Raw genomic sequence first — 27,493 nt, forward strand, 5'->3', positions numbered from 1 at the left:
TGATGCAATACACACAGATGTTAAGAACCTCACAGATACTCAATTTTACAGACTTTAGAAATACAGTTAAGAGACAACAGAAAATGATTAACATGGCCTATAAACAAGATAAATACTAAAAAATGATCATGTTACATCTTCTTGAGTAATGACTGTATAAGAATACATTCATTTGTTTAAAAAAGCCTTTTCTATCCACTATCATCAGAAAATATATAAGGTTGAAGTTAAAAAAAAAAAAAACAAAAACAAAAACTTCATACTCTCTCAAAATGGATTACAGTATCAAAACCAATGCTAAAACAGAAATACAATCCCATTAGAACCATTTTCTCAGTTGTTAACATACAGTACCTTTGCCAAATACCATTCCTGAAAATTACACCTTTGCACCCTGTAAAGATGCTATATTTTCTTAAGCTACAAAGCATTCTATTTCTATGTATGCTATTTGGTTTTCAGATTTCTGTTGATTTGTTGATAACAGTACTTTTGACAGAACCTGAACCACCGTATACTAATTCTGGAGGATCATTAAGAATAATAATTTTCATGGCAATCATCATATAGAATTGATCTGCCATCTGTATCTTTGCTGTTATTGTAACTTTCTTGCATATCTGTTTGAAATAAGAAATATAAAGAACTGCTGTTCAGGATAAAAAAAAAAAAAAACAAACAAATTTCTCTGCTGGCTGCACCCCTCATGAGCTCACACTGTATTTTCAGAATTCAGTGTTTTATAAAAGTAGCAGCAGTCATTTTTCTAATCCCAAGGGCATTCTACTTGTGAAATAAGTTTTATAGCAAACAAAAGACTGTCTCAAATCCACAAATGTACCAAGCAAAAACCAAGAAACTGCCAAGCATAATAAAGTTCCTGTTAGTGCTCCACAGGAATGTATAACCAGATTGAAAACGCTGGCTAAGACTTCAGAGGTGGGTGGATGGTTGATAGAACAGTGGCATGGACATAATTTAACAATGAGGACTGATACTGCACATTGCAGCGCAAACTCTAGTAAGCACCACACAGCTCTGGCAAAGACACCATGGGAAACTCTACTCAAATGGCCACATCAGCTTATGATGCCTTATTTAAAATGCCACCTTCAATTAATCTTTTTTCAATCGTAAAACATACACTCAAAACTTTTGCTTCCAAGTGCCCAATTCTGCAAATGAATGTTTAAGTATCTGTCATATCAACTGAATTTTCCCCTTTTTAATAAAAATAAAGTTGGAAGTTTTAGTAGGTATTTAAAGCTGTGCAGCTTGAATCCTTCTCTGTTAAAAAAAAAAAAAAAAAAAAAGCTTGAAAGCAGTACAAATTCAGTGAAGAAACAGTCAAATTAACCATTCAGAAAAGCAGGACTAGTGAAATTGCTGTGGTATGTGTAGCATGAAAGCACTGATCTTTGTCACAGCACATAAATTGGAAGGCAACTGACAAATGGCAGCCTGTCTTGGCTGTCATGGCTGGCCAAGGTTCTTTTCTCAGCTGATGAAATGAACCTGGAGAGGAATTAGTGCACAGCTGGGAAAAACTAATAATTTTAGCGTACTGCTGCACAGGAGTCATTTCTTAACAAACATGCCAACTTTAGGTACGCCCATCCTGCACCTCTGTACGACTGACCTCCTGAACAAGGACACTATAGAGATACTAATGCTCTTATAGCAACAGAGTTGCTACGATATCAAACCTGTGAGCTTTTGCAGACAATGATGGTAGACTGAGGAATTGGCAACTCGGGTAACAACCCACCCAATCAAGGCAGGTGTGTGCCATGCTCTGGCATGTCTGGCGTGTCCCCAGGCCATATGGAAGCCTCAGCTGGTGATGATGCCACTTGCACATCCTTGCCTTTATCTAACTGAGCAGCATCAAGTGCTTGTGTGAACATAAGTTTTGTCTGACAGCAGAAATGATTAATAGAAAGATTTTCTTTTAAGAAAATCCTGTAAGAGCTCAAAAGAAGATGCAGGATAACTTCTCCACAGATGGGATCTGCACCACACACCATCCTTGACTGGACCTCTGCCTGATGCTTCCATTATACAGAAGCTAATGAAGCTTCACAGCAAAACTAAATAAAATCATGAGCAAAGTTCTCATAACTTACTGTGTAATCTTTGGTAAGTCTTCAAAAAAGAGCACAGAAGCAAAGAATACAAATCAGAAAAGTTATTTTATGGTGTGGAGCAGGGAGAGAATCAATCAATATGCTTCCAGATGAACTAAATGCTACTGGGGCTAAAATAATTTAAAAATCACTTATTCATTCATTTTAGATTATGTCATCAATAGATCTGTCAGCTCCAGGGCTATAAATCACAGGAAGAAGTGCTTAAAGGTAAAAACAGATAAAAAAGGATTGATATGCAATTTAAGAAAGCAAGCATTTATCAGCTGTTCAATATCTCATTCAGGAAAGAGAGAATTTTATTTGCAGTTTTTTAGAAAACTTCGTAAGGATAACAAATAGTAACCCCAAAGGAATTTTCAGCTTTTGAAGCTAGAAAGCAGGAGGTATGTCTTCAGATGAAAATAATGCACATTTCAGAACAGCTTAATAAAGAAAACAAGGGAAAAAGTATTTAAATACTTCAGTCAATCTAAACTTTTCATGATTTTTACCAGAAGTGACATTTTAACATAACTGTTGTGCCAATTTATCCAAGTTTCTCTGACAAACGTTTCATATTTTCATATTTTCAAACTTATAAACCATCAGTTGTTCTGAACGTGTTGGTCATAGGAAGATCTGACAGTTATACAAGGTAAAACGCAGGAAAAAGGCTTTTTTTTTTTTTTTTTTTAAGAAAAAGAAATTGAATCTAATAATAAGTATAATTCATGAAAAATGTACCATTCAGATGCTTGTTGGAGAGCTTCACTGTAAAAAGTGTTTTTCAAAAACTTTAAAACAGTAATAAGTTAAAAAAAAAAAAGGGAACTAGAAAATCCACTATTATTAAAAAAAAACGAACACAAATATGAATATGCTTGGAAACAATTAATTTCTATGTGCTTGTGAGCAACTATTGTGTGTACGTTGGGAAAATGATTGCTTCATTTCTATGACTACAAGGATAACTTCAAATGGGGCCAAAAGAGAACATAGGTACCTGTCAGTATCAAATTTAGTTAAGTAAACTTGAAAATGGGAAAAAGAAAAGAAACTCATGCTCTACTGTTGCTTTGTCAAGGGAATGCTGAAAGTTTGCAAGTGCTACAGTCAGCATAATTATTTTTTACAAAAGAGTTCTATACAAAATTAACATCCTGCTTTTGGGTGTGAATGGGACTGCTTAGCTTGATAGAGTCAGCTATGTAACCATGTCTAAGTGTCCTTGTCCACAGCAGGACATTGGAATGAAATGTTTTTTAAGGCTGCTTCCAACCCAAACCATTCCATGCTTCTAGGGTTCCATAATTATGTGGAAATCAGCACATACCATTCTGTTACTGGTGTCATCAATTCTGCATAGAGATAAAATATTCTCCCTTCTCTTGCTGCTTCCTGCTTTTTCATTCAAGCACTGCTGATCTGCTTTGGCACAAAATGCAGCTTGTTATGCTCAGATGCAGATCTTTGCTAAGCTCTCTAAAAATCATTCTGCTTGGGATACAGATCCCATTTTTGTAGGAATGTTCTTCTCCCTTCTCACGTGCCAGTGTGCTTTTGTTTACACTAATACATCTTATTCAAACCAGCTCAGATCTTTTTTACACAGTTTATATAGTAGCATATGAGTGTTTTATTTCCCCTTTCCATGATGCAATGATGACACAAGTCTAGAATCACAGATTTCAATTTTACAGCCAGGTGAAAAAAGAAAATGGTGAGTATATTTAAGCTTAGTGCTGGTCCTTGTGAAACACGTCTATGGGCCAGCCAACCTTGCTCCCTCACAGACAACCACTTACACTGTGCTCACCACAGCCTCCATGGTCACTGTCTTCTCCTGACACCTCATGAAGCCTACTTGTCAGGACAGGTGATCTATGGCTCTTATCAGGCTATTACCTGATTTTTCATCTGACATTCACTATAACCTCAATATTTAGGACTACTAAACTCTTCTACAGACCTACTTCCTTCAGAGGCAGTTGCAGGTGACTGAAAATAAAGAAGCTTCCAAAGTGGTCTTAACAACCTAGATGGTCTTTAACTTCCAATAGTGCCATAGAAATTCTACTTAGAGAAATGGTTCTAAACAAATAAATAAATGTAAATCAACTTACCGGTAGGAAAAAACAGTTGTTTTGTAAACACCACCGTGTCTGATTACTCAAATTAGGAAAACTTGCATTTGATGAATTAAGAACTGGGGGAAAGGCTGCCACAGCATTATCTGGGAAAAACTAGAGAAAAACAACATGCAATCCATTAGCTTGTCAGCTGTATAAGGTCAAAATAGAAAAGGAAAATGGAGAAGTGGAGAAAGCCTTGCCAATAATCATTTAACTTTGGTATTTCACTGCAAACTGAAATAGCAAAGGCAAAATGACATCACTTCGATTACTTGGATCCTGCATGCTTCAGACAACGGATTTGCTAATCTCCATAAGACACATTTGAATGAAAAAACAAAAGGTTCTTTGTTGTGCTACCTTCAGGTATCAGAAGCTCATACACAAGAGAGACAATGATAATATAAATTCAAAATGAACAATTCTCAGTTTTACCTCAACTGAATCTCCTGTTTAAATACAGGAAGAGTTAAAGAAAGAAGTCTTTAGGTTGATTTACTGAGGTGTAATCCTTTTCATAGTAATCACGAATGGGATAATATTATTAGTAATAGCAATAATATTATATATTATATTCTATTATAATAATAACAGTAATAATATTACTGCAAGAGAAGGGCTGAATCAGTATCTCCTAGAGTATCAGGTTCAGCCTGCTGAACTGAAGGGTAGCTACCATCAGACAGTAATGTTTGATGTATTCTTGAAGTGTGTTCTGAGTTAGATTTCTCTGACAACATTTATTCCAGTGCCTCTAAGTTTATCAGCTTCTGGTGATTCAAAGCCATTTCCCACTTTTTTGTTCTGGCACTAATCTTCAGCTTCCAGATAGCTGTCTTAACTCAGTCTTCATGATGCTCAGAAATCTATGTTTTTTCTAGTTTCTTCTGAGAAACTAGTTTCTTCTTCTTCTGTTCTTAATTCCCCTGACCCTTCTAGCAGTCTCCCTCTGTACATACCTCTTTCAGTTCAACCTTCTAGATGACCAAAATTGAAATCACTCTTCCAGATTTTGACTGAGTACTGCAATAACATTAATACTCATTCTGCAGGAATTATGTTTTTGTACATCACAACAACAACTCTCTTGCTTACAGCTACATTGATGTAATAACAGCCACTATTATTATGGTCTGCAAGAGGTAATATTCCTCCACTGGGACACATTTGGGTAAATTTAATTTGTACTTGCCCTGAGACAAGAGCAGTCACACATGGATGCTTACTGAGATTCAGTTGAGTTCTCGTTAAACTCAGGTAACTAACCAAAATCCTGAACTTAATTCATCCCCAGTTGATGTGCTCCCAGCTTATCAGATGGACCAACCATAATCTCGCACTCTGTAGTAATAAACCCCATTCTAGTTTCTTTTTTCTCAAATATCCAGCTGACTTCTTCCTTTCTAAAATCTCTGACCTTCCTGCACAGACCTTGCCTGCCACTTTAATTCTATCAACAAATTTCACACTCATACATACGAAATACGAAAATCCACACCAGACAAGTTGCTCAGTTTACTCAGGTTAATCCATTTTCGATCTAAGAGGTTTATTGATTTACTAACACTAGATCTGATCAGTCACTGCTCTACACAGCCAAGTGTTGACAGATTCCAAACTGACTCCACAGTCACCCTTGGCAAGATATGCCAGTTCTGTACTACATGCATAGTGACTTTTTCTTTTTTAAAGACTATCCAGCCTTGCAAGGCAGCACCTGTGGTCAGCACTCCTTGATTTGTTTCGTGGTGCTTCTGAGAAGAGCTTGAAACCATCATGTCTGAAACTGCCCTTCCACAGATGCAGGACTGACTGCAACAAAGGCGACTGCTGTACCATCTGCTATGAAGACTGCTTTACAGACAGTGTCACATCCTCCAGAGTTACACACAGAATGGGCTCACCTTCCTTTGTACGTGTGCACTTTCAGGTTGTCTTCCTTCGCTAGCATGTCTCTCTGTTTACATGTAGCTAATTAGCCAGCATTCCTTCAGGTGCAATATCAGTAGTATAACAAATAAGGCATAATAAAAGTCCCTACAAAATGCCAATAAATACCTCTAAATTGTGAATTGCCCTTCTATAACTCAGCCTAAAGAGCTCTAAGTTATACCTACATCCAAACCCTATTGACGGGATGACTAAGTTAAATGCACACATGCTCTTCTGGGAGAAGGGGAACCCGACTTCCACACCTCTCCTGCAAGGAGATGTGGGTTCAACAGCTCAATGCAAAGGTGTTCTGCACAATCTTTGATGCTGATGCTGGTGAGAAAGTACCCCATGATTTCATGTGTGCAGATAAACCCGAGGTGTGGGTCAGAGGTGTGACTAGTGGCAGTATCAAATAAGATTTTGACTGTTGCTGTTCCCACAACAAGGTCTTCCTGTTACAAATGCTCATACTTCTCATAAACTTCTTCCTAATTCCTTTGGTTTCAAATTCTTTCTGAAGCCCTGTGGTTACTATTTAACTCAGCTGATGTCTGTATTTCTCTTTAACATGAACAGTTTGAGGCAAGGCTCCTCCAAAACACTTTAAAAATTTAATCCCCTTGCCTGCCTTCAACTATTTGCATTAACGTCCTCATCTTCATAGTTGTTGTCACTCAGGTCATTTGCCAAGGGTGGACAATGAATCCTGCTCACAGTGCACTGAGTTTTCTTACAGACATGAAATAATTACATTTAATTTCAGAATCTTAGCCCAGGCATGCCGACAGACTAAAAGATATGTATCATGAAGATCTGCAGCACAATCCTATACATAAATGTGCGTAAGTTTATATACAGACATACATATGCATACATTCATTTCTATTTAGGCATTTTCATTTTGTTTTTGAACTTTGTATGGGGTACTTCAGACAAATAAATGTATATACAGAAAGCTATATGAAATGTGGTGTATCTATGAATGCATAAATAAGCATAGAAAGGAATAAAAAGGATATGGAAATGTTGCCATCTCCCATGAGCCAAACAACACTTATTTCTGAATGATGTGTTTGTACTTGTCTTTCTCTCTTTCATCAGCTATCTGCATCTGCTATCACGCTTCGGAGATATACACTGTTCTTCAACATAGTATTTTAAGAGACAGCTCAGTCCTACTAAGTAGTCACACCTACTCAAATGACTCAAATGGAATCAATATTTTTTATGAATACCAATGTTTGCCAGGGAACATCTGAGCACACTACGAGTAAAATCTCATTTTATACTCATATATTCTAGCAGCTTTTTCTTCTTTTGTGTTTGTATAATCTGCAATCCATAAATTTTTTTATGTCACATGATGAAAATACCTGCTGTAGTGCTATGTCTTTCAGTAGGAACGAAATGGTGAAAGAACCTCCCTTGTCAACATGGGATAAGCACATTAGTGCATCTCTCTTATTACCAGACCAGGAATCTGCACCAGACTGTAACACATTTGTTTGGATCTAAAACAACACAAAGTCAACTTACAAAGTCAACTTTCTCACGAAGGTACTTTAAAAACTTCTGCACAATTCACAAGAAGCAAGGTTTCCTGTCTTGCTGTTCTAATGGGAACATGGAAACACAATAAGATGAATGGGTATATCTCACCTTACTAAGATAGTGGGTTTACTGATTTTCATATTAATGTACATAAAATAGCATCCTACTAAGAAGAAGGAAAGATGGCAATATGTAATATTAAAATGCACTTATCAAAATGCACATTGAATTATGGAATAAAAAATAAGGTGTGTAAATTTTTTATTAGGTAGTATGTGAATGGCTTGGCTCCGTGACAGGTGGGAAGGAGGAATGGAGCTGGGAAGTACTCCTGCACTGACCCATTGAACCACAGGGTGAAAAAGGTGCAAAATTAATTGATCTGACTATCTGCCAGGGATAACTCAAATGTGATCACTGACCTGGGGCAGCATGATGTCTTACAGCATCCACCTGTAAGGGCAATGCTATGATCATTTTCTGTGCAAATTGGAAACTTACGAAGTATGCTTTTGTGCATCAGCAAGAAATCTCAAACCACAGAGGTAAGCTCCACATGAAGTAGCTGCTCCAAGGCAGATATGTGCTTAATGAATTGAAATACATATGCAGTGAAAAGAAAGGTCTGTATATCTAAATTTACAGCTGAAGTTTAATTTGATCCCATCACTGTCTTCTCTTCCTTAAACAAAATTAAATTATAAACCCTGAAGATAGACTTGTGAAGACTACAAAGAATAATCCAAAGAAACATTTTTGTCACTTTCTCTCTCTCCATACGTCCTTCATACAAACATGTAGCTCCACTTTAAATTAGTTTTCATAAGAACCATGCCATTTCTTTGAGAAACAGTGGTCTACAGCTTTTTTTTTTTTTTTTTTTGGACTGTTGTAAATGAAATATGTTTTATGCCCTACAAAAGACAGAGTGAGAAGAGTATACTTTTAAAGTATGTTGGAAGCATGCAAGTTTGGTATTACCAGTGGAACTACAGGATTTGCTTTTTTCTTAAAGCACGAATGAAGCAATGATGCTTTTGTCCAGCACTGCTCTTTTGCATGAAGCTCTAAGGCAAACCTGCAGGACTTCTCTTGTTCATGCCTTATTTTTCTATCAGCTTTCCAAATACCCATGTGGTTCAAGAGAACTTTCTTCTCAAAATCTATCACAGTTTCATTTGAAGAACACCAGTTAGTCTGACATGGTATGAATGGCACAAGAACAATAGGAAAAATCCCAATTCCTAGTAGCATTCCTCATCTTCACAAAGTTTTAGGAGTGTCTATGTAGGATAAGTACTGGAATGCTAAGTACTTAAGCAAGTTGTTCAATAATTCCATTTCATTTGTTATAGAAGCTGATAAGCCAGGTAAAAATGCATACTTATATACGTATTTCTGTATTCAAGGCCCAGCCATCCTACAGAGGTACTGGCAAGCAGCTGAGCATCCCACAGAGAGACAAAGAATCTGCTGGGCCTTTACACTCACATACCATCATGGGCTTTGGCAGGTGTGGAGTGATGTTCACTTCTATCAGTTCTGTGCTGGACTGTTAGCAAAATTTGTGACAGCATGGCTTAGTTTCTTAAATTCTGTCTATAATGTAGAATGTATTTGTGACGGTGCCCTGCATATAAAGTTTCAATGAGATGGCCCTACCTGGGCATAACCTTTTCTCCTCCCAGATCCAAGGCTAAGTTGAGCTCCAGACAGTGTCTGTTTATTCATCTTTAAATAAATACATTAGGCACCCTCCAAAATAGGGTATTTAACATGCTAGTCACTGTAAGGGCATATAATAAGAATGCGCCTTTCAGAAGAGCTTGCTTGTTTAAAATAAAGCACTGAGCAAGGTCAGCAAATATATCAACAGAGTTAGCTACTTTAAAAGGAAAGTATACTCAAGAAAGTAACTTTCTAATATGAAAATGGAAACAAGTTTCCTCAAGAACTTATCACAGTTAGAACATTGGATATCAGCCACCAGTAGAAAAACCACAAAGCCAATGCTTGCTGGTGTGCTTACAGAGGTACATTAAACAATGAAGCAAAGACATCAAACCTGAAGACTTCACTTTTTTTTTTTTTTTTTCCCCCTGAGAAAATACTCCAGTACTTCAATATTTACTAGATGCAAGACAGAAAAGCAAGAAACTTCCTAAATTCTAAGCTGCTGGTTAGGGCACCTTCCTGGGACAGTACAGCTCTGTGATCCTGTTGCTCTGCCAAGAATTATTCATACATTCGATGCAAAGTACCTGAAGCAAAATGCTCTAACATGGCTCTTTCACCAAACCACGTTCCCCCAGATCACACAAATGCAAGAGGGTGATGAGGCAAAGCCACTTGATATACTGCAGACAACCACACATGCAGCTTCCAGAAATTGACCCATTGCAGCCACACAGTCCTACTGTTGCTAAGATGTCTGGATTGTTCCTTGTAATAAGTTATCTCATATTTCTGAAATGCAGATCAACACTGCAAAAAAAGTCTTCTTCAGCCACTACTCTCTTCGTGGCCTCAAATTTTACACTCAGGGGAAGCAGCATTAGTCACATTCTCCTTCAGCTAAGAGGTACTCAATACTTCATGTCACATTAGCTGTTTTTCAACTTCACTAATCATGACTATATACCTCTCAAACATTACGACTAGATTCAGATGTCTTCTGAAACTGCTCATTTAAAATAAAACTGCACCCTCACTCCATTCTAATGCCCCTTGACCATAAAGACTGAGCTTTATTTGACATTTTGGTCTTAATCATGATTTATTAGGTGTGGGATGGTTAGACACTTTTTATGTCCATTAAATCTTAATGACTACATTTTGCCTTTTTCTACTGAAAAAGTTCATGGAAATAAATGCAGTTAATCGACTCTGCTATTAAGTACATGTTGCTTGGAGATATAATAATGATACTTCAGAGTCTCTCCCACAATTTGCTATTAATATTGAGGAGATGCAAATTTCACAATCACATTTAAAATCATTTTTCAATAGTCAAACTATTAAGGTTTAGTTTCAAGATGGGAATTGTACTTAAAATTATCATCTCATGAATAGCATAGGACATGATTATTTGTAATAGTGCAGTCATTACTGATAAGGCACAAAGACTTCAAAATGCAGCCTACTATGCTTTACTGTAACATTCAGTCCACATAAAAATGGACCTGAACCAATTAAATTAAAAGCTTTTCTTTTTTCTAAAAATGATGTAGTGAACAACTGGTTTTTTTTTGCTAAAAATATCTTCTATTAATTGAATGCCAAATTTTATGTGGACTACTCACAGCAGTAGAACTTTAGCCTAAAGAAAGGACAGTTACTGACTCTAGCTTCTTTTACATTAACTAAAAAAAAAATGACCCATATGTTGCACGACCTCTAACACAAACTATACTTTACTCTCAAGTGGGTTATCTTACTTCTTTCTACTCATTTAGTTTTAAACAGGAGAAATAATCTAACATGACTTCCATACTACAAGCCACACTATGTGTTACGCCCAGTAACATTTGCTTGGATAAATTTTATTGTTAATAAAGATATATAGTCCTGAGCTGAGGACAAGAAGCGATAGCAAATCAGTTACTTTTCAGAACCATTTCTCCCATTGCTAACTGCCTTCATCGCTGAAAAGTGCTTCAGTCACCACTTTGTGTATTTCTCTACAAACAATAAATATGAAATTAAATTAGCTGCATTTTAAATTCCTAAACACGGAATTGTTTTTGCATGTCTCCTCTCTAAGAAAGGAAAATACCTACTGAAAAGAAAACCTACAAAAACAAGAACACAGAAAAATCCAAGATAAGAATTTAACAGAAATGTCAAACGTTCACACTTAAAAGACCACGTTACATCATTACTTCACTCTGGTGGGTTTAGTTCTTACTTAGTGCCCCCTGCAACGTTATGAGAAAAAATATGTAAAGAGTAGGTGTTATCAATCTCTAAGTTCCTTATGAACCTCAAGGACATCAGCAACTCAACAAAGTGCTGGAGTTGTAATTTCAAAAGTGCTGAAGTGCAAATCTGATTGATCTGAAATGCGAGTAATAACCATGCAGTGATGTTTGTAAGAGGCACCTAAATAAATACTGCAGTTCCCATTTTACAAACGCAAAACTGACCTGGATTAAATTCCCCATTTTGTATGAATGGTAGGCTCAGCCCATGGGGCAAAACAAGTTACACTTTCTGATCCCATACACTGTTCATGGCATTTCACAACACACACTTCATTATACATGAGGTTATTAAGATTCCAGCTTTATGCAGAGTAATGTCAGATTTACTTCTTATTTGCCACAGTTATGAAAGGATAGTAGAATTACTTGGATTTTCTCTATTATGAGAAATGCGCAAGTTGAAAAGCCTAAATTACAGGTAAGTTCTTAAGTTCTAGCAAATTTCTAGATCTGTACTTCTGAATTTATGTAACTTTAATCTTTGTCCTTTTTCAAATTAAAAAAAAAAATGCCAAGCACATGAAAATCAATAATGTATAAATTAAGATCATTTAATGATCATAAGAGGAGCATCACAAGCCGGAACAAAACTTAGCTGCCTTTGCACAAAGTCTTCCACACATCCTGTGAGAAGATACTGCACTCTTCGAGCACTACTCTGCTTTTCAAATCAGTGCACAGATGAGTAAGATATGAACAATACAAACTATCTTCTATTCCTTATAACTTACTTTTTTTTCTTTATTAAGCTTTAAACACTATCTGAGCTCTTGCTGAGCGTCTTGTGCACTGAAAGAAGCCCTTGTTGTACAGCATGTTTTCTGTTGCTCTGCTTTACATTTCTGTCTGGCAATCATTTTCATCCAGGATAGCCATGAGGGATAAATGATAAAAAAAAGCAAGAAGATCTTAAACAACAAAAAAAAATCGTTTCTTTTTCACTTACCATGTTGAACACAGCCATAGTTAATATTATAGCAGTGGTCGTCAATGTGAGAGTGATCCGTGGCCAAGGACGGTTTGCAATTATTCCAGATGATTTCAGGATCCACAACAGTGAAGCTGATGCTTTCTTGCTACATTGCTAAGTGCAGTAAGTTGAAAAAAAAATAAAACAAATACAGCTTTAGTGTCTTTAATTATTGTAAATGGGTAGAATCACAAAGGCTTAAGATTATGGGTAGCATTCATCTCAATAGATTGTACAGAAGTGTTCAACTGTTATATTCTCATAACATTTACAGATCAAGATTATACATGACAATAAACACAAATTTACTTGCAGTAACTGCCCTAATGTCAATTCTGTTGACAGTGTCACCATCAGCTCTGTTATCAATAAAACCAAGCAAATAAACTGAACTCCCCAGCTGAAACTTCAAAATGTCAATAATGACTCTTGTAAAGCCTTTGATGCAGAGACAGAGGGCTCCGCTGGTAGGATTAAAGCCTTAAATATATCCTCGACAGTCTACTGAAAAGAAAGGTTTTTGGTTCTTTCGTTTGCTTTGAGAATTGTTTGATAATTCATTTAAAGTCAAAGGTACCTCAGCAAAAATAAAAAATAAAAACAATAAAAATATCAAACAGCTATTTAATACAAAATTGAATTTATGATTTGACAGAAAGAGTAGTTACTGAGCAGAAAATATTTCTCATTTAACGGCAAAAAGAAACAGCCAAAACATCAGGCTCATTTAACCTGCTTCCAAGAATACCAATTTCCATTCATATAGCCATGGTGCTCAGAGGCAAAAAACGCTCAACAAATAGCAATTTGTTGCACATCCAACTATTAATTTCCTGTAAACTTTAGCACTGAGGAGATCATTTGCCTAGAAATATTTTGTGCTCTTTCTAAATGTCAAGCTCAGCTATACTAATACTTTTGTAACAACACTAGTGAAAAGTTAAGGAACATGGCAGCCCCCCCAAAAATTCACTTTTTATCAACTAATTTTCTCCACTTCCTTAATGCTATCAAAGATCACTTTACATATTTTTTTTCATCCAAAACTTTCACAAAAGGAGCCACAGCAATTGACAAGGATACAGGCACAGAACAACTCTGAGTCAAGAACTCAGGCAATAAAAACAACCAAAGGCAGTACTTCAGTGTACAGCATTCATCAGTTAGCTCAGCTTCAATAGATACAGACATCACTTTAGATTACACTATTACTCAACATGTATGATCTAGCTTGCATGAAGGCCTTTGCTTTACTTTGCCCATAAATATTTCCTTCTTGATCACACACTACTTTACAAAGCCCACCACGTATCTAGCAATCCCTTAAATAATATTTCCTATTATGGCAGAGAGTTTTGTGCACCAGATAAAACACATTTGGAGTGAATTAGGTCAATTTGAGGAAGGTAAAAACAGTAATCTGAATCTCAAGAATGGATGGAAAGAAGTGAGAAAAATGTGTCTGTATGATAGCAATCTTCAAGCTGCACTGGTCAGTGAGTAGATCTCCATCTGGACAGACCAAGGTTTGAGGCAGCAACTACATACTGGGGATAGAATTTGGGCGTGGGTATTGCATTGACTTAAAAGTCAATAGTCACCAGTGTGCTTGTGAATGCTCATAGTCAGTGCGCGTATCTTTCATGAGCAAACCTCAGTTTTGATCAGAGAGGAAGAACTAGACCTGTTCATATGTTGTTCTTACGTGAGAGCAACATGATTTTATGTGGGCGCTGCTGAAAGAACTGATCTATCTGTGGATCTCTGCAGCCTGTTGTAGGTGGCTTGCTTTGCAAGGGGGGCTGGACTCGATGATCTCTAGAGGTCCCTTCCAGTCCCTACAATTCTGTGATCTCTGGTTGGTTCTATGTGTACCATATATGCCAGTATGACCAATATCACTACTGGCTGGACCTGCAGCACAGTACTGACAAGCTCCCATCTGTGGAAACAAGACAGAAGGAACCCCTAGAACTTTAATTCCACAGCACTGAGGTCCAGAGGAGGAGGTAGAACACTCTGGATGCCAAAGTTCTGTATTTTCAGTATGCCCCAGCAGTTATCATTTTCTGCTTCAGTATTTTAAAAAATGTCTCATTATCAGATGCAAAAAATGCCATAGAAAGATGTCTTCACGATTTTCTAGGGCTAAGCAAAATAAATTGCTATGTTCCTTTGCACAGCTGAACAACTTGTGTTATGTTAATTCCAAAGACAAAATTCAGCTTAGCACAAGAATATCAATAGCTAAATGCATGAGCCTTGAACTTCAATAATCTAGTCCAATGCCTTGAATGCTGCAAATAACAGAACACCTAGTCACTGTTTCTCTGAAGGCAAAAGTCTCTGCTGTGAACAGAAACTGCTCTCAAAATAACTTTTCTAGTTTGTTTTGTTGACTTTTTTTCCCCCTAGATAGATGCCAACCAATGGACACTTCTCTGACTTTCTTCCTTTAACATCAATCTTTATAATTGCTACATTTGAACTTTTTTCTCATTATTAAAATGAAATCTGAAAAAAAGTATAGAATTGCTGAGGTTATTTAGCTATGCTAGAATTGTATTTACTTATAACGATTGTTTAATTGCTCACCTATATTTGTACACTCTTGAACAGACTTTTGTAGCAAAATTTCAAGCAGTAATTCAGAATTTCCTTGGTTTACAAGATTTAGAGCAATCAAAATTGCTCAACTTGCTGATTTATTTTAGAAAGGAGGAATAAAAAAAGAGGAAGTTTTCACATTCATTGAGCAAATTTATCACTTAAAGAAGTCCAGGGGAAAAGAAGTTTCAGGTAAGAATTTATCATTCAGTCAGTATGAGGATTATCAATCAGGAGATTCCATTGTTCTAGCTGATATTGATAAAATTACAGATATTCCTGCATCTGACCTGGAGAAAAATGTGAGCGCTGTTAGACTGCAAATTAAAAATGAAGATTGTAGATAGTTTTTTCCACCTGTAAATGAGATGTGCACCAAAAGAACTTGGTGAAACACTTCCTAGCAGGCTATTTTACACACAGCTCTTGAGTTCTATTGGGAAGGACCACTCTTAAATCTGTCATGCCCACCTGGTCTGTTAGCTAGATAGCAGGTCTCTGGAATAGCAGAGAGAGCAGCCCTACAGAGGTGAAACCAGTGAGACTAGCAGAAGGAAAATCTGAGACAAAATCTGTGACAAACGATTGGAAAACATGTAAGAAAAGATTCGTTGATTAGTAATTCTGTGTACGAGTTTCTAAGCATCATGCTGAACTTCATTTCCCCTGTAATGTGAGCAATTTAAATCCAGCCCATGTCTGGTACAACTCTGGTAGTTCGGCCCTGCAAACAGTTCAGGAAACAACAGCTGGCAGCAGAATGGCACTTGGGGGGTGTGACCATTAAATTTAGATCCGTAACAGTACTGGCTGAACTATGCTGATTTATTTTACTGATTCTGGCCTTACACCCAACATTTTTTTGGTAAATTTTATGCTTCATTTGAGTATTTCCTAAGAAAACGGAGAATAAGATGATAGAAAGTAATCATTTCTAGAAAGCATGCAAGAAGAGCAAAACATCTCAGTAGCATTAGCTACTGTTTTCATTCTAAGCAGAGCTGGCAGAACAAGGTTCAGCGTTTACAATTTCCCAAGTAGAAATAATAGGCATTTGTAGTATAAAAGGTGACTAACATATTGCCTTTTCATCTGAACGTGTTAAATTTGATATGACAGATACCAGATCTGCCCAGCACCGTTGTGACTAACAACTTATTTTGAATATTCAACTTATTACAATGTATCCTGTGCTGTATTTTCACACACAAAAACCTGCCTCAGAGTTTAATAAATTGAATGCTGTCTCTCTGAGCGAGAGCAAAGAATTGGTGTGAGAATTAATTGTGACAGCTGTGTTGCAGATGAAAGACAGTGTCACAAGAGCTGTCACACTTCCCTCTCACACACTAGCAGAAATTGGAACGTTTGACTGCAGACCTCTTGTTTACACAAAGCCAATGAATCATATCCTCTATAGTTCTGTCACTGTTCTTTTCATTCTGCATTCAAACACAACATTTTATTAACACTGGTATTACAAGAAAATGAAGTCAAGAGAAACAAACAACCCTCAGATTTGGAGTTTTTTTTCCACAGACTTTTTTTCACTCAGACTCAAAAAGCCGTAAGTTCAACTCCAAGGAACAGGCTGAGCGGCTGACAGCGAACACGCTAACCTAAGGTTCAGGAGGGCTGATTTTTGAGAGACCCAAGCTTATGCTTTAAGTACTTTCTAATGGTCCTATTGTTGATTAAAGGGACTATAACACTTTTAAAATGACTACTATAACACCAAACTTTTGAATTCTGTGGTACAATTTGCAAGCCTAAGCCAGGCGTTTAAATTCCTACAAAACACATGCAAGCAAAGAGTCAATTCAGCTTATATTACACATAACTGTTTTTACTTACGCTAGAATAATGATCAAAGAATCAACAGGAAAAACTCAAATCAGTATTGCATTTTTAATTTTACCATTCTTTGTAGTGCTTATTACCCTTCACAAAGGATCACAATAAAATGGCCATGAGCTTCAATTCAGTTATCATGTTCAAAGGAAAGAACACTGCACTGAGCCATATAAATATGCCTTTAGGCTCTCGGAGTTCAGTGCTGGTCTCTCCTGTGGTACTTTCTTCATTCAAGAAAATGTACAATCATCATACTATATGCTATTTTAAGGTAAGACATTTTTAATCTTTCTAGTCAAAGCTTTTCTGCTGCACATGAAATATTTAAAGAGTCATTGGCTTTGAGAAAGAGCAAATCTGAATGACTTTTTAAATGCAGTGCCTAAGGCACTGAGCTAAAGGAAGGAGTTCTGAATGCCACATTCTATTTTCTGCGCTATTTGCTTATTAACCTGTCCCTGCACGGTTTAAAAGTAGAAATATTATCTAGAAACTGACTGGAAACCCTGAATTATTTTTATGATGAGGCTCAGAAATGCTCTCCTTAGCTTCACAGCACTTGCACGTTCGTGGACACACTCTTTTCTGGAGAAAAGGAGGTGCAGAGGAGACCTTATCGCTCTCCACAACTCCACAACACAAGGAGGCTGTGGTGAAGTGGGGGTCGGCCTATTCTCACAGATAACTAGTGAGAGGACAAGAGAGAACAGCTTCAAGTTGCACCTGGGGAAGTTCATGCTGGAAATTGGGAATAATTCTTTTCAGAGAGTGGTGAGGTACTAGAACAGGTTCCCCAGGAAGGTGCTGGAGTCATGGTCCCTGGAGGTGTTCAAGAAATCTGTAGATGTGGCATTGAGGGCATGGTGATGGGCTGTCAGGTGGACTAGATGAACTCGGAGGTCTTTTCCAACCTTAATGATTCCATGATTCTATAATTCTAAATAACTCTACTTCTTTTGTGTGCTTAATTTGCTCTTCTTTGGTGTGGTGCCTTGCATCCATCTTGGGAGCCTTCTGGTAAGCACTGATGGACACCGAACGTGTGCTTAAAGCAAATTTGTTTGGAGTGTTGGAGCCATGGAACACTGGGGTCATTGACCAGGCTGTCAGTGACAGCATACCACAATCACCGTGGAATTAGGTGCTCCAGCAATTAGTCTCTACACTCCAAACTGCTCACACTAAGTACAGATAACTGGTCTAAACTTCCTTGCTAGTAAAGATCCTTTGGGAATGTATGGCCCTGGCATCATAAAATTCTGGAACCATAAAGCACTGCAGCACACCAAATCCTGTCCTTCCCTCCTAGCCCCACAGGGTGGCTCATCTATCACCATAAGGATAGAATGTAACTGTTCAATTTCCCTGGTTTTAGTGGGTAGGGTATTTCCCTGAGAAGTCTGAACACAGTACCTTACTTAATGATGATAAATTTGCCACTGCAGAGCTTCTGTTGGATCTTGCTGTGGCTGCCAAAGTGCCTCTATGAGTTCTCACCACTTTAACCTTAATTTACAAGCAGACTACTACTGAACAGTGAAACTGAAAGGCCTTGATCTTTTCATTTCTACGTGCATAAGAGAAACATTCACTTCAGGGGTAAGATTCCAAATTGAGAAAATAATTTCCAAGAGCGCTTGCACTGATAATCCTGTCCTTGTTGTCTGGAATAAAAAATCTTTGTAAATATCTTGAGTGCACATGGTCTTTTTGACTATTAAGTACCCGTGTCAATTGCCTTGAAGTAAAATACAAATCCATGCACACAAAGATAGTGTCTCACTCTTTATATGGTGGTATGGTAATGGAGCTAATAAATAACAAGTTCTCCTCTTGGAGGGACAAAGCTGCTCACATATTGGCTGCACTTTTTAAAATGAACTCAAATCAGATCCTTTTTCTTAACTGTGGAGCCAATTATTTTATGATATTTGTTTGTTGGCATTGTGTTATGCTAATTCTATGGGGTTCAATTGCATAAACCTACAAAACTAATACAAATGTGTATTTTACATCTCAACTATGAATATATATATCAAAATAGACCTTTAAGACAAAAATTGTTCATAATCTTAAGATTCAACTCTCACTGTGGTGATATTCAGAAATAAAAGGAAAAAAAGAAATGAAAGAAAACAGAAGGGGGAGAAAAAAAAGAGAAGGAGGAAGAGTAAAAAAAAAAAGGATGAGAAGATGAAAAGGAAAAGCAAAAGGAAGAAGAAGCATGCATAGGGACAAATAGGTAATTAGTGTCTAAAAGACATATTTCAGGATATATGACAATTTTAGCTAGGGTTTATGAAGATCTAATGTCCATGGATGATTAAGTGTTTCTATGAGAATTCTCAGACATTCCTGCACTCAGTCTGTTTGCCTGAGATTGATATTGGCTTATATACATAAAAGATATGATCTGTAAGTCTGTACCCTTATTATTTCTGCTACCACTGTATCACACTGTTTGATGGAAACATTTCTATTCTTATTTAATCACCACTATTATCACTCTGTAACAGATTGAGCTGGATTGTGCTGCAGTGCAGCTGAACAGTAAAATCAACTAATAATAAACGCAAAGTGAAAGAGTGAGCACAAATATCTTCTTACAGTATTGTAATTAAATTCTGGAAGAGCTAGTAATTTTAACAGTACAGCCTGCATTTTTTTTTCATTTACCAAGGAAATTAAAATCAAACAGACAAGCTTACTCAAGGTTGACTTTTGCCTGCTTTACTCTGCAGTTTTGACAGCCATTTATAATCCGTAGAGACTGAGAAGGTGAAGTGTCAAATATTGAGACAAGATTAGAATGTAGTAAAAGCCACATGTCCTAGTTTGAACTTTAGATTTTGCCAGCACTACAGAATCTTGTAACCGCCTTGTTAACACTTAGACTACTGCTCTAAGTTCCTGGATCAGGTGCAGCTATCAAGATGGCAGTGGGCGGGTTCATGTGAGGGCACCTCTGGGAAAAGATATGTAAGAAAGGGTAAGAAAGGATAAGAAAACAGAGGAGGGTGGAAGAAAATAAGGGAAAAAACAGCAAAGTGACCACCAAGGTTGGAGGAGGAGGAGGTGCTCCATGGTGGAGCAGATACCCACACTGCAATCCTTGGAGGACCCATGTCAAGGGAGGTGAATATTTCCTGAGGTAATGGTGGTCCATGAAGAGTCTACTTCAGGGCAGTGGAAAAGCGTGAAGGGAAAGAAGCAGAGAGAAAACACTGCTTACTGGCCATAAGACCCTCTTATGTCTGTTCGTGCTGTTTGGGGGAAGGAAGATGTTTCTGGGAGGAATTTCCCCAAGTCAAGTCTGTTTTGTCAATGTTAACAAGTGGTAAGAGATCTCCATTCCTTTATCTTGATCCACAAGTTGTCTCATCCTATTTTCTCCCCAGTCATGCAAGGAGGTGAGATAGGTGCCTCATCCTTACCCAGAGCTCTCCTGTCACAGCCCTTTAGTCACAGACATGATGAAACCCTGTTCTTTTTTGTGACTTTTAAAAATAGATATATTCAGCAATTCTAAACTCTGTAATTATGTGCAGATGTGTATACACAAACATAGCTGCCATTAAGTACATGCATTATGGAAGGGAATCCAAAAATGCACCCTTAAGAAAAAGAGAGAGGAAAAAAACAAGAGACGATCAAGATTAGGATGATAAAGCTTGATTTCTCTAAACAGTTGCAATATAATGTGAATGTCCAGATATAGGTACTTGTTGGATTGACAATTCCAAGCTTTTTATTCTAAAAATTAATCATTTGCAGTTATGGGTCAGATACTGCAACAAACATGTAACTGAAATATAACAGTTTGTGACTGTGGTTAAAACTGCAAAACAGTACTTGGATTATTGACATACAATAAAAGATTTTAGGAAGAGAAAAGGGAAAACAAACTTACTAATTCTTGTTGGTAGTTTCTGCCTCTCACCCATCAACCTTACAGAACTATGTCCATTCCAGTGAAGGAAAGACAGCACTGCAGCAATTATGGTAGTAACTTACTTGTTTGAAAGGCTTCTTAACATAGCTTCTACATTAGAGCAGCTGAACTCATAAAGACAAACATAAATAATTCCTCTTCAAACTGTTTAGGTTACAACACGGCATCTTACAGGTCAACAGGAATGCTGTAATAGGTCTCAATTTCTGAGAATTGTTTAAGACGTTGGTATAAAAACTCATAAAAATTAGGTGCTAGATATTATTCAAGTGGCACAATTCCTCAACTGTGACTTGAGAAATTTGCTTAGCCATCCATTTAAAAGCAAAAGAAATATGTTTGCATTCCTCCTAAACTACATTATAAATCAAATCCCCATGAGTGTTCACGTCCTTGATACCAGTTCTCTGGCATCTTTTTATTTTGTGCAGAAAAGACTGACTTTCCCTTGAAGTAAATTTTATTTTTCACTTCATTATTCAACAGCACCACCTTTACTCCATGTTTTTCTGTTATGCCAGTAACAAATAGCAATCAAGCATGACATTACATGAGAACTAACTTTTGCAATTAAGCAATAACAATACCTCTGGAACCTCACTCCAAGGATTTAAAAACATTTTAAAATATTGTTTCGTTATACTTTAGATTAATTCCCTACCTCACTTGAAAGGCAACTGAAATGCAGAGTAATTACATTTTCTTAAGAAACACATCCTGGTTATTTACAAGAGGAAGAAGGAGAAATTAAGAAATCTTACATTCTCGCTTTCTTGGTTCCATTGCCAAACCACCTTTCCTCATTGTTTTACTACATGATGACTGAATTGCCTTTCTCATGTGCAACTTCCACTTCTTTATATGAAAGTTCTTTCAGCTTTTTCTCATGGGAAATTGTGAAAAATTCAAAGATGGTAAAGAAGTGAGGATTAACTGCACCCGAGCCTTCAGAGATAGCAGCAATGCATATCCCTCTAATTAAGGGGAGAGTGGAAAGCTGAATCTTTCATTTTCTTGTCTCTGTTAAAACGGATCACAATGACAGAACCAGTGGCACAACACATTACGTTTTCCCCATTCCAATGACTGACAGCCCTCACCATAAGAAAGTCTCTTCTGGTAGTCAGACGAATTTTTTGATGTGCCTTAATTTGTGTGCACTGCCTCCTACCCTGCCAGTGGGCAGGGCTGAAAAGAGCCTGGCTCCTTCATCTTCATTCCCTACCATCAGGTGTTTAGACAGACTGATAAGATTGCCTCTGAGATTTCTCCCCACAGAACAATCCCACAGCATTCCCAATTTAAGGCTCGGTACGCCAGCTTAGTGTACTGCTCTTCAGTTGCAGTCAATAATTGGACACAAAACAGAAACTGGATTTCATCTTGACTCACATGTCTGAGGCATGGGAAAGTAAGCATGTTCTGCTTCAAAAGGCCAAAAAATAATAATAATTTGGAACATGAGTAGAAAGATTTTCTGCTGTCGTAGTAACTCACTTACTTGACAAGAGCAGTTTTAAGTAAGATATAAAATGAGCTTAAATATTAAGTAAACACTGAACATAAATACAGGCATAGACATTCTAGATTATATGTCAAATTCAAATTGCATTTACTTTATCACAAATTCTGAAATATTCTTTCTTGATGGATTTATACATTGGATCTATTTGAGAATAACTGAAAGGAGCAAAGCAATAGTTGTTAATTAAACTTTGAAGTATAAATTTTGAAAGTTTGCACAAACCCTGGATTCCCAAATTGAGCGTATTACCAGGTTCACTAGGAAGCATTTTAACAACACATGTACTACTCAACAGCAAAATTTTACTATAAAAATTCAATATGTCAAATTGTCACCATGAAATGCACTCTAAACTCAGAAAAGGTCTTTTACAATACTTAAAAATAAGCAAATATGCAGTGCCCCAGTTTAAAGCATTTTTTAAAAAAGCTCATCACCTACAAGGACAATAGCAAAAAACTCAGAAAAGCCAACCAAATAGTAATGCAGACCTCTCAGAGGATCCATCTTTATGGGGGAAAGAGAGTACCTTTAACATAGGCAGACAATCACTGCAGTGGCATTTTCTGATCTTCAGATAAATGAGAACAATTTACAGTAAGTTAGCAGGGACAAAACCATGTGCTCAGAGGCCTGAGGACGCATGTTACTCTCAGAGCGACTTGGGAAAATTTGGATGTGACATTTAAAAGAAACTATTAACTTCTAGATTGGATTCCCTTAATACCTACCAAAAGCTGTCCAGCAAAGCAGATAAATAAAATGAAAGCGAGCAAGAGAAATGCGGCCCCAAATGAAATTCCAAGAATAGATGTTCTGCAAGAAAGAAGAAAACGTATATTAATGTCTAATGTACACATTTGTAGCACAGCCTTTCTTTGTTTACAATGCAGATAATGATACAAAAATTCCCACGTGTAGGCTGCAACTCCAAACATCAAAATCATGGAAAAACATTTCAGTTCTTACTAGAATGACATGCATTTTTCCGACTTCTTTCTTTTTTTTTAATCTCCCACATATCAAAGAACAGCTTTCAAAATATTATTATTAACATTAAAGCTATACTTTCCTTTTTCAAAGTTTTTGTGAAAGAATGCTCACATCAGTATTCTCTATCTACTTTGCAAAACTATTATGATAGTAGTAATTTTCATACAGATAATTTAACTGGTAGAGTTGCATTAACAGCATTAAGGTTGGCTTGTTCTACTTTAAAAACTGTGTTAAAGAAGAACCTTAATGCTGTATATCTTTGTTGATGATGTTGTTTCTAAATAGAAGAGTCTGCTAAATTTGTAAAATACATTTGTTATAGTGGTGAAACTCCTCCCTGAAGGCTGGAAAAGCAATAGTACAGGGGAATGATATCCAGTTTTCTGTGTCTTGTAGCTAGAAACTGTGGCATCTGTGACACCTTTGATGCTACATCCTGTTAGCTCATTTCCCAAATAAGTAGGAATTCAACACCTTTGAAAACTCCATTTTGTACCAAATCTGACTGGTTGGCCAGTTCTGAAGTATCAAAGGACAGGCGGCATGATAGGATAGAAGACAACACCACGAAGAAAAGAAAAACAAACAGGTTTATAATGAAAAAGAAAAGTCCCAAACAAACAACAACAGATCAACAAATAAACATGTAACTGAATAATCTAGACCTGAAATCATCCTTACTCAGCATCCTAACTTACCCTTTTCTTATGTACTCTTAATAGGAAAGTCTATCAAGATAGCACTGGGACTCAGTAACCAGAAATAGGGATGCAGAAACAATCTGTAAATGCATACATTCTGCAAATGTTGAATATCTCTATACAAACACCACAGCACAGCATAATTGCTCCACCAGGAGCTATGTGAGAGCTACTTAGCATGGCTGCCTAGGGAAAGATGCAGTCAGACCTAATTACATTTATAATGCATGCCAAGAGGAGACGAGAAGCTCTAGACCAACTGAGTTAAGAAAGGAAATCAGACATGGTCATGATGGTCTTCACCTGAGAGTCTGCTTTCAGCTTTAACCACTAATTTGACATCTTTGCAAAATTTCAAAGTATCTCTCAATCACTTTCAGCCCCAGAAAATATTTTATTTTAGCAAAACTTGAGTAGCGTTTAATCATTTATTACTTTTCTTTTAATTACTAAATTTTAATTCAGTAATATAATATTTTAAGTTAGCTCTTCCATAAACCTATGATTCAGAATTTAAAGATATTTTTAATAAAAGGTGACATCCTTGATCTTTAGAAATGACATCTGAATTCAAATATATACATTTGAGATGCTACAATACTAAAAATGAAGGAGTAGAACTCTTTGGAGTTAACTCTTAGATTATGTACAAATACTGGAAAATATTTTGACCTGTTTTACTGACAGTGTTATAGATGTTGAGCTATTTTCAGGAAAGAACAAAAAGGCATTAACTTCACAAACCAATCTGATGCCATATTGCTGCTATTAAGAGCATTTTGGAGAATAATTTATGAGCTTCCTTGCCAATCACACAGAGAACCTTTTACATGCTAAGTATTCAGCAAGTTTTTGGTTGGTGAGAACAGCCGATGAAAACAAACAACTGGCATTTACAGACCGTGTTCACCTTGAAATGATGTTTCTTTTAGAAATTATCTGAAAATCCTTATTGCCTCAGAATGCTTGTTGTCCAAGAATTTCTCATAAAGAAATATTATAATAAATTAAATAAATAATATAAAATATTATAATTATCAGTTAAGTTTGGAGTGTTCACTTATAGGAGACATTTAGGTGCTCCTGAGAGAAACTTGAGAGCAGAAGAAATAAAATGAACATACAGGAAGGAAAGCTTATGTAGAGAGTGCTTAACAATGGGGCAACAGACAAGAACAAAAGGTCTGAGCAGATATTCTACACAGACTGACAAAGATCGATGATGTTGTCAGAGTGGCACAGGAATAAGGATAACATTGAAAGCTGAACAAGAATGATCGCTGGGGTAAAGAGAAAAGGGCTGATGATAGCTTTGTAAAAGGAAAAAGGGTATCTTAGAGACCAGAGCAACAAGTACAGAGGAAAAACAGTTCCAAGTTCTTTGCTCCCCACACCCACTTCTTTTCTGGAAACAGTAGAACTTCTTGTTTCAGTTACGCTAAGCTGAAACGATTTCATGCTGCTCTTAGAAGGAAAGAAGTGGGATGAAGGTGCTATAATGGGAGGCAAAACACTAAAAATTAAGTGCCTGCATAAATAAGTCTCATTTGAGGCAATGACCACAGGGAAGTCATAACACGCACTCACTATTTTTTAATGCAACATTAAAAAAAACGGTAAACTACTCTTGCCTTTATTGTGCAGTCATAAAAAGGAATCACTGCAATGCACTGCACTGACAGATGCACACAAACTACTGTGTCACAAGAGCACTCAGGAACCCAAAAGACTTAACTTTTTACCTGCCTCTTTCTATTCTTCAGTGCCCTCATTTGTGAAATGTCTGTTCTCTGTTACGGTACCTGCTGGGGATACTGACAGGACAAACCTTGACAATAATCTACTGACGGTCAGAATCTGAACTTGAGGGAATTAAACACAAGAATTTCCTAGGCTTCAGACACTTCTAAGTCTAAATAATTAACTGTTAACAAAATTAAAAGGTGGACATATTTTTCTGGTTTTATCAAGTACAAATATGTTTTGAATAATTTATTTTTATGAGGCAGTATGAGATTGGAAAAAAATATATGTTTATGCATAGTTCTCTCTTGTTCATAACATAAGAAATGAAAAATAAAGATTCATCATGAAGACAAATGCAGTGAAAAAATAAGAAAAGAATGTAATCATGGAGAAAAGAATGTATTCTTTCCCATTTCTGTAACTTTTAGGAAAACATGTGACCCATGGTTCATGCACCTGCGTAGACACAGCTTTCCACGATACTGACATTCATGTTTTTGACTGCTTGATTGTAAATTCTTGAGTGATAAAATCATGATGAAGGAATTATACAAGACAATATTGAATTTAGATGTTTTTTGTAACTAATAGCAGCTACACTTTTTTTTATTTGACTGATGTCACTGATTGACTCAATGACTATGCAGGCTGACTGCATGGCAGTTTGTTTAGGAAAAATAATTTGAATATTGTAATTACACTACAGGGTGTTCTTTTTGTAGCTGTTTATTTCTTAATCGGATGCAGCATTAAAAAAAGGCAGTAATAATGCTTTTCTTCCTGCTGTAATGTCTCATATTTTGTATGCCCGCTTTATATGAGGTTTTTAAGGACCTCCTTTTTCTGCAAAGAAATTCACCTGCGTTTAATAGGAAATACCACACCAAGACCTAACCCTCTTCCAGGGATAGGATGGATGATTGTTAGCTTGTCATGACTCAGGACAAAAGGATGTAAGTTCTTAAACACAGCAGCCTCAGAGAGAAAGAAAACTTGGGATGAATTTTAAATGTCATCCCAATCAAATTCCCTACCTGAATAGCACAATGAGTACCTCCTGTTCAATAGAAACGGATTTATATCAAGTTAGCAGAATGCATTTAAAAAAAAACAACTATTAAGTTCATGTCAATTGACAGTTTCACTAAATAGAGAAGTTAGGATTCATGTGAATCACCACAGGTATTTCTGTCACCTCACAAGCCAAAAAGACTAAAAAGCCACTGAATGCCAGTTTCAAGGAAACGATCTGCTATGTCGTAATGGCACAATAAAGACACCATGGCACATTCAAGTCCAAGATATTGCTCTTATTGGTAATTACTAATTTAAGTTTACTGTGAAAACATTGCACTAGTTTCTAGACCACAGGAAAAATGAAATGTTAATCAATGACTCTAGCCTTGCAAGAA

General features: G+C 36.7%; 1 protein-coding gene across 2 annotated transcripts in view; it reads right to left on the reverse strand.

The window, feature by feature from the left end:
- Window positions 1-27,493, reverse strand: part of ADCY2 (adenylate cyclase 2) — a 203,536-nt gene that overhangs the window by 24,447 nt on the left and 151,596 nt on the right. For both annotated transcript variants that reach the window (XM_052703931.1, XM_052703930.1), the window contains 3 exons: window positions 23,370-23,454; window positions 12,677-12,814; window positions 4,253-4,372 (listed from right to left, as the gene is read on the reverse strand). In XM_052703931.1, coding sequence (XP_052559891.1) covers window positions 4,253-4,372; window positions 12,677-12,814; window positions 23,370-23,454 — 343 coding nt within the window. The remainder of the gene's footprint in view (window positions 1-4,252; window positions 4,373-12,676; window positions 12,815-23,369; window positions 23,455-27,493) is intronic.

The sequence above is a fragment of the Tympanuchus pallidicinctus genome, unplaced genomic scaffold (genome assembly GCF_026119805.1).
Source record: "Tympanuchus pallidicinctus isolate F22 unplaced genomic scaffold, pur_lepc_1.0 scaffold5, whole genome shotgun sequence".
NCBI classification, from domain to species: Eukaryota; Metazoa; Chordata; class Aves; order Galliformes; family Phasianidae; genus Tympanuchus; species Tympanuchus pallidicinctus.